At 31.1% G+C, this 8998-nt stretch overlaps 1 protein-coding gene across 1 annotated transcript; it reads left to right on the top strand.

Annotated features, from left to right (window-relative positions):
- Nucleotides 1-3431: 3431 nt before the first annotated feature.
- On the top strand, nucleotides 3432-7799 carry LOC124919623 (probable ethylene response sensor 1). The gene is made up of 6 exons (XM_047459901.1): nucleotides 3432-3576; nucleotides 4257-5178; nucleotides 6134-6502; nucleotides 6653-6919; nucleotides 7023-7150; nucleotides 7315-7799. Exons 2-6 carry the CDS (start codon nucleotides 4276-4278, stop codon nucleotides 7535-7537), a joined length of 1890 nt encoding a protein of 629 aa, XP_047315857.1. The 5' UTR covers nucleotides 3432-3576; nucleotides 4257-4275; the 3' UTR covers nucleotides 7538-7799.
- The last annotated feature ends 1199 nt before the right edge of the window (nucleotides 7800-8998 follow it).

Consider the following 8998-nt stretch of genomic DNA (forward strand, 5'->3'; position numbering starts at 1 on the left):
TCCCGATTGAAAAAACGAAACCAGGACCTAAAACATCGTTCCTAAGACCTGTTTGGTTCCAATTTTAAAATTTCAGAAATATTTTTGTAATTTTAGAACCTTAAACCATTTTCTAAAAATCACGAATAATTAGATTTCAAAATATTTGATAAAGGCTCGTTTAGGATTTATTTTTAAACTTTAATGTCTCTAAATACTGATGTTCTTCAGGTATTTTCCTCCCTATTAATCATCAACAATAGGTACCAACATTTAAATAATTGCTATTACAATTTTGTAAATACGCAAAAATCTATGTATGTCTAGAACCGGGAGAATAATTAGTTAAATAAAACTTTATACAACTGATTTTCAAAAGGTAAGACTTTATAAAGTATAGACCGTTTTTAAAACGGGTACGGAGGTTAATGCGCGAAAACTTTTTTTCGAGTATCACCAAATTTCGAACTAAAATAAATTTTTAGTGAAAAATACGTTTGTAGACATACACCATTTATTAATTTTTCACAAATCAATTAGTGATTCCGTTTAAATAAATAATCTTTTAAATTAATTGTTTTTAATTAATTTAAAATACAAATTTTCAAATAATTAAATTCTATTTTGATTATAACAAATATAAAGGTTATTTAAACTTGAACCATAATTAATTATTTTTATAATTAATTTTAAAAGTTGTAAAGAATTATTTAAAATCTTTTAAAATAATATTTTATTTTTAAAAAATATTTATAATACATAAATTGAACTTGGAATTCTCCGAGCTTTTTTTTGACCCAATAGTTTTCTGGGCAAAGTCTTTCTGTTGGTATTTTTTTTTTCTAAACTGCCCTCCAATGATTAAATAAACTAAAAGAGAGGCCTTGAGCCAATTCTAAGTTTAATAAAACTAATATATGAAAACCCTATTTGATGTTGAGTCCAAAACAAATGTGCGGCGCTTCTTTGTTAAATTTGTTGTAACATTTGAATTCTACAAATTTCTCTAATCGCATGTTTTTTTTTTCAGATAAAAAGTTATGTTCTTTTCAATCTCATTGGCTAGTTCCTTTTTTTTTATTCACTTATTTATTTATTTTTTGTTTACTTTTGAAAATATCTAAAAAAAATAAATAATAACAAATAAATTCATTTAAAATTCTTTAATATCAAGTATCAATTATTTTATATATTTTTGCTTATTAAATTATTAATATTTTAGTCCCGTTTGACACAACAATCTATACAAAAAATAATTATTTATTCAATAAAAAAAAATATCGATATAAGTTAATTTATTCAAATCTAACTTATATTTGTTTATATTCCAAAATTAATTATTTTAAGAGTCCGATTGATACGATTATAACTATTAAAATATTAATTTATTTAATAATTTATGTAATATACCCATATATATAGGTTTTATAAAAAAAAATAGACGTAAAATTTATTAAAATATATAAATTATAAAATTACAGAATAAAAAATAGTGTCTACATTCTCTTTTTATCTTATTTTATTAATTCAAAAAAAAATAAAAGTTTGCTTGCTTTAAAAGTTCGTGGCCCACCAACCTTCGGGCCTAATGCCCAGAAAATTTGACCCATGTCCAAACAAGCTGACCAAAACAGACAATAACCCGAGGAACAGGTCCAATGGTCTTTAGGTCCATTTCCTATTTCTTCCATTTTATGTTATTTATTTAATTTTTTTTTCTATTTGCATCAATTACTTCAAAAACATGTTTTTTTTAAATTCATAAAAATTTTAAATAAATAAGAAATATTAATATTTTAAGAAAATAAAAATTATTTTTCAAAACAAGGCCTATTTGGCCTTTTTTTATCTATTTATTTAAACATTTGCTTAGCCTAGGTCTTAGGGCTCTAAAAAAACATAAGAATAATTATATTATTTTTTAAAATAATTTTAATTCACCGATGCCCATTTGATTATGTCTTAAATGTTTTAGTTATGCCAATAAATTTATGGTTGAAGCATGCTTTTGAAATTGTGGTTTTTTACTTTGTATGATTAAGATTACTTTTAGATCCACATAATTTTTACACTTAATGATGATTTTAAATTCTCTTTTAGTCATTTTGTTTGTAAATATTTTGTATGATAATTCATGACTCCCTTCTCACAAACTCACATGCTTACGTGATCGCCGTGACTTACATGATTTATACTCACCATAATTTTGGAATGCTTTGCTTAAATTTGTAATTCATGCTTTGTGTGAGTTAGGGAGGATTAATATGACTATATTAACATGCTTAAATGACATTTGTATGAAAAAATCATGGCTTGTAGTTTTGTAGGGCTAATTATAAAAAACAATTAATACTCTTTTTATCCATCATCATAGATGCATAATATCTTTTTAATTAAGTGATTTATAATAAGAACGAGAATGATCAATTCCGGGTTATATCTTCGTACTCTCGATTCCTGAGTTCGAGCGCGTCAAACGATAAATTTTGCATTAGTGTGTTTGCGGGTTATGTGTTTAATCCGCGAGAATAGTTGCACTCCATAATAAATGAGAAATTTAGAGTTCTAAAATAAAAATAAAAAATGTGACTATTAATATATTAAATAATACTTTTTTCAATTAAACAATAATAAATTATGAACCTAAAAACCTTTTAATAATAAAAATGAAAGATACACTTGCCTATACAAAATTTATGAACAAATATGCTCAATTTATTCATATTTTAAATTTTTAGAGCTAAATCATAAGGTCTAAAATATCTTCATTTTAAATTATATTAGTATAAATTGGAAAAGTGAGGTGTTTTTCTCATCCCTTATTCTCATTCCTCCAGCCTCACTCCTCATTCACCTTTAAAATTACTTATTTATATATATAAAAGTTATAGGCTTTGTTCTTAAGGTTTTTATTTAATCTATATCAGATCAGTTTTCCAATCAATTACTTTTCACCTATCACATCATTTATTTCATTAATCAAAATATTAAAATACCCTTTATTTTAAATTTTTATTTTTAATTTTATTTATATATATTAATACCCTTAAAATCTTTTTATCAAAATTAATTATTATTTTTTCAAGATCATTCATCATTATTATTTTTCTCCCTCTACAGGTTATTCAAATAATTCAATTCCAACAAGGCCATAGATATAAATAAGTAATTTTGAAAGCGAGTAGAGTGGAGTGCATAGGAATAAGAGTATGGGAAAAACAATTTGCTTAAAAATACGGATGAAAATATAATCTTCTTGAGATGTGTAAATCTAAAACTGTAGATGTGATTATTTTTCTTTAAAATCCAAATCCAAATCTAGGGGAAGAAATAAAAGAACAACAAATAGCGAACCATTTCTTTAGGGAAGAAGAATGTAGAAGGCGCCATTGACCATGTCCGTGATGTTTCATGAACAGTTTCCACTTTTCTACTAGTGATATTTATTTATTTTTTCCTTTTCTCTCTTTCTAAGTTTTCGGGCCAGGGAAAGAGAAGGTCGTAGAGAAAAAAGGGCACTGGTGCTCAAAAGTGAAACTCGAAAGATGCGAAGGACGCAGTATTCGGATCACGGAAGCTGATCCTAAGCTACGGGAGGTAACCGCCAACGAATTCCACCCTCTTTGTCCGAATAATCTGCAACTTTCTGCAAACCAATTGCAAATATCTACCCATTTACGAAAATAGAGCTAGAGTGAAGGCCGTATATATAAAGGTTAACTCTTGCAGTTCTACTTGATGTTGTATGACCTGCATTAGCTTCCATTTTATAGCTAATTTTATGAATGCTGTATGTTAGATCGCCGGATATGTATTCTTAGGCAGGCAGGCAGGCTACTTGTGTTATTTCAATTACACGATCGTCTGCAAATACTTCAGCACCTCACCCAACATTATTTAGGCGTTTCTTAGTTGTCCAAAATTAATGATTTTTTCTTCAAGGTGGTTCTTCTATAAAAGGTGTTGCCTCTTTAGGAAAGCTCTTCCTCAGCAAGGCTTCTCATGTACTTCTAAAGATCACTTAGTACTCAGATAATAACTACACAGCTTTGTCCTTTCAAATCTGGTATTGTGGTGGAGAGTATATGGAGCAACATAACTAACATAAGTTGCAATATCAATTATATACCATTGTGCTTCATCATTTTATTCCTTATTATTGACAATTGATGTACCTTCCATATAGATAACAACAATAGGGTTTCAGCAACTTCCCCACAGGAAGATTATGTATTTTGTCTCCTATTCTTGATAATGGAGTTCATTGTGTTTTTCAGGTTGTTCTGAATAGAAAAAATGGAGTCCTGTGATTGTATTGAGACCCAGTGGCCTGCTGATGAGCTCCTTGTGAAATACCAATACATATCAGACTTCTTTATTGCATTTGCTTATTTCTCAATTCCCTTAGAGCTGATTTACTTTGTCCAAAAGTCAGCATTCTTTCCTTATAGATGGGTGCTAATGCAATTCGGGGCTTTCATTGTTCTCTGCGGTGCAACACATTTTATAAATCTGTGGACTTTCTCTATGCATTCAAAGACAGTTGCTGTAGTCATGACGATAGCAAAAATTGCAACTGCTGTAGTATCATGTGCAACAGCTTTGATGCTTGTGCACATTATTCCCGATCTTCTGAGTGTCAAAACAACTGAATTACGCCTCAGGAACAAGGCTGAAGCTCTTGACAGAGAAATGGGGCTTATTATGTCTCAAGAAGAAACCGGGAGACATGTCAGAATGCTAACGCATGAAATTAGAAGCACACTTGACAAGCACACTATTCTTAGAACTACACTGGTTGAATTGGGAAGGACTTTGGAGCTAGAGGAGTGTGCAATATGGATGCCATCAAGAAAGGGCATGAACCTTGAACTTTCTTACACTTTAAACAACCTTATTCCTGTTGGATCTACTGTGGCCATAAATCTTCCCATTGTCAATGAGGTTTTTAATAGTAGTGAAGCAATACGAATTCCACATACATGCCCTTTGGCACGGATCCAACCTGTTGGAAGATATCTACCCCCAGAGGTCGTTGCTGTCCGAGTTCCTCTTCTACATCTTTCAAACTTCCAAATTAATGACTGGCCGGACCTCTCAGCAAAAACCTATGCTATAATGGTTCTAATCCTACCTATGGATGGAATAAGAAAATGGAGGGACCATGAATTGGAACTTGTAGAAGTTGTTGCTGACCAGGTTATTTTCCGACCTTTATGTACTTTTTTTCTTTTTATTAAATTGGAAGCAGTTTTCACAACATTATTATTCTCTATTTGTCTTACACTTGTTTTGAATATTAATGACTATAGGGCCTCGTTTGATCTCGGTTTTTTTTAGAATATTTTGAATTTTTACCAGTTTTTTTTTTTATAAATGATCTCTCTATCACATTATTTCATCAACTAAAATACTAAAATAATCTTACTTTATTTTATTAAATTTTAATTTTAAATTCAAAAGGACATTTTAATAAATAAACTAATTAAAAACCCAAATAACCTACTTCTTTTTATTAAACAAGGTCTTTTGGACAAAACCCCAAAAAACCAGATCAAAGAAGCTCCAGGAGTGAGCTTAGTATTACTTTTTATTACAGAAATTGGGTTTAAATTTATATTTAACTTGCTTGAGCAAACGGGTAATTCAATGCGTTTTATCCAATTCATATTCAACAAAATCTAAGTTTCTCCAATTCATTATCTAAACCATTCTAATTACTAGTATTGATTGGTTTGGCTATGTTTTGGATAATCCAAACTAATTTTTGTTGATATACATTTATCTTTTTATTTCTCTCTTAGAAGGCTGTTATTCACAACTTGTACTAACAGATTATAGTTTTTCTTTTTCTATCCTTTAATCTTCTAGTTTGCTGATAATCACAATATATTACATTTTTCATTTTCCCTAATATAAACAATCGTTCTCTTTAAAACAAACGAAATATTTTTGAATCTTTTTCTGAAGAAAACAAACCTGTAGTTCGGTTAATCCGAATTGAACCTAAACCAAACCAAAATGTCTACCCAAAGTTCACAATTTGGTTTAGATTGGATTGGGGTTTGGATAAATTCAGTATTTGTTCACCGGAAGACTATGATTATTGTATTGTTTGTATTGTTCAGTATTACTAATGTCTCATTTTCTACAGGTTGCTGTTGCTCTTTCTCATGCTGAAATTTTGGAAGAGTCTATGAGAGCTCGCGATCAATTAGTGAAGCAGAATGTTGATCTTGATTCTGCTCGACAAGAGGCCGAGATGGCTATCCGTGCTCGAAATGATTTCTTGGCAGTGATGAATCATGAGATGAGGACACCTATGCATGCCATGATGTCTCTTTCTTCTCTTCTTTTAGAAACAGAACTAAATCCAGATCAAAGAATTATGATAGAAACTGTATTAAGGAGTAGCAATCTACTAGCCACACTTGTTAATGATGTTCTAGATTTATCTAGACTTGAAGATGGTAGCCTTGAATTAGATGCCGATGTCTTCAATCTTCATGAGGTCTTCAGAGAGGTAGTTGTAGTTTTCACTCACCTGCTTTTATGAAGTTTACTCTTCTAAAACTCCTCTCTTTTATTGTATGTAGATAATTAACTTGATAATGTCCATTGCTTCTTTTAAGTAGTTTACTCTTCTAAAACCCTTCTCTCTTATTGTATGTAGGTAATTAACTTGATAAAGCCCATTGCTTCTGTGAAGAAGTTACCTATGACGTGGATTTTGGCCCCAGATTTACCCATGTATGCTGTTGGTGATGAGAAGCGGCTTATGCAGACTATTCTTAACATTGCTGGGAATGCTGTAAAATTCACAAAGGAGGGTTATGTTTCCATTATAGCTTCTATTGCTAAATCAGAGTCATTGAGAGATTGGCGACCTCCTGAATTTTATCCCGTTTCATGTGACGGACACTTCTTCTTGAGAGTACAGGTGGGATGAGCACTTTTTTTTTATGCATCAGTTTTAATTAGAGAAGACTCCAAATAAACTGACATACTGTGTGTTTTATATGTTGTTTGTCCTCCATGAACAGGTTAAGGATTCTGGTTGCGGCATTACTTCACAAGATCTCCCATATGTTTTTACTAAGTTTTCGCAGTCTAACATTGGTTCAAACAGAATTCACACTGGTGTGGGTCTTGGACTTGCAATATGTAAACGGTATTTGCACCATTTTTTGTTTATCGACCCGACCATCTGATTTTATTTAGTTCAGACAAATAAAATTCACACATATATGTATGACAAATCAAACTCAGTTGTACAATAGTAGATTATGTTTGGTTCTCTTAAACAACTAACACATGACTAAAATTATGAAATAGGTTTGTGAGTCTCATGGGAGGGTACATTTGGGTTGAAAGTGAAGGATTGGAGAAAGGAAGCTCAGTGACATTTCTAGTCAAACTTGGGATTTGCAACAGGCCAAATGTATCGACGGCTACACAACCAGTCATACCTTTTGCAAGAGTTCATCAAGGAAGTGCTGATTTCATTGGCTGGAGGCCATTTCCAAAAGAGACGCCTCGCTATCAAAGGAGTCTTTGAGTAGGAGGAGGGATGAAATAATAATAATAATAATCATAAAGAAAATCTAAAGCATTCTGTTTCTTTCTCAAAAGAAGAAGAACCATATCATCGTGTAAGTATTGTTTTGTCATTGGCTACCTTAACAAAGGGATTAGCACAAATGCTGCTAGCTATTATTGTATGTTTTACAAACAAATTGAAACATGTTGATATTGCCCATTGTCATGCATCATCCCACAGAGTTTTAATTTTTCTTATTGTTTTTGTTGTTTCTCTTTTATTGCTGAAATTTCAACCTCCATTTACCCTTCCCTGCCTGTGCAAAAGCTTTGAACATTCAACCTCTCTCAAATAATATATTATTATTGGTATTATTCAACTGGTAAAATTCCCTTTCAATATGATTTTCATCTTGGATTCTCCTTTATTAATCATTAATTTTTGCTAAACTTTAAGCTAGCTAAGTTGTTAAGTAATTCTTTTGTCGAGGTTACTATTGAAGCTTCAACAATATTTTGGTTCTTGAAGCAACTCTTTTGCCATTCTTGGTATTGGTTATTGATTCCAATATTCATTCCACATAATAAAAATTAGTTAAGCATTTTAACACAAACGAAAAAGGAAATAAGCTGGCCTTGAACAATGCCAAAGGTAGTTTTGGCTGTAATTGTTAAATGCACTTCCTTATTAAACTTCTGATAAGTTCTAACCAAGGCCTTGTTCGGTTGTGGGTTTTTTAAAAACCAAGAGAGAGAAAGATTGGATGATGGGGGATGATTTTGAGAAAGTAATTATTATTTTTAGTAAAAATACTTAAAAAGTATTGATATATATAAATAAAATAAAAAATAATAATTTAAAATAAATGGTATTTTTGTATTTTAGTTATGATATGAGTGATGTGATTGGTAAGAAGTGATTGATTAATAGATTTTGTATGGGTTTTTTAAATAACCCAAAGAAAACAAGGCCCAAGTGATATATTTAGCTGTAAAGGAGGGAAATTTGAGGAAATGACCCTCAAGAGGGGCTAATTACAGATGGTGCGGGCCTATAATTTTAATAGCGTTTGTGACCCTTTTTTTTTTTGACAAAAATGTCTCTATTGCGTCACGCATCCTTAGGTTGCGTGACGCAATTTTTTATTTTTTTATTTTCAAAAAATTTTAATTATGAAATTTTTTGGACGAAAATGCCCTAGTTGCGTCACGTAACCCCCGTTGCGTTACGCAATCGCGTCACGCAACTCCAGTCGCGTCACGCAACCGCGAGACGAAAAAAAAAATTTGAAAAAAAAAAAAAATCGGTTGCGTCACGCAACTGGAGTTGCGTTACGCAAGGGTATAATTGTCATTAAAAAAAAGTATTAAAATTATGGGCCCGCACCATTTGTAATTAGGCCCCTCTTGAGGTCATTTCCTCAAATTTCCCGTAAGGATGTGAGTCAAGAATTAGGGATTCAATGTTGGAGAGAGGACA

Source organism: Impatiens glandulifera, chromosome 1 (assembly GCF_907164915.1).
Source record: "Impatiens glandulifera chromosome 1, dImpGla2.1, whole genome shotgun sequence".
NCBI classification, from domain to species: domain Eukaryota; kingdom Viridiplantae; phylum Streptophyta; class Magnoliopsida; order Ericales; family Balsaminaceae; genus Impatiens; species Impatiens glandulifera.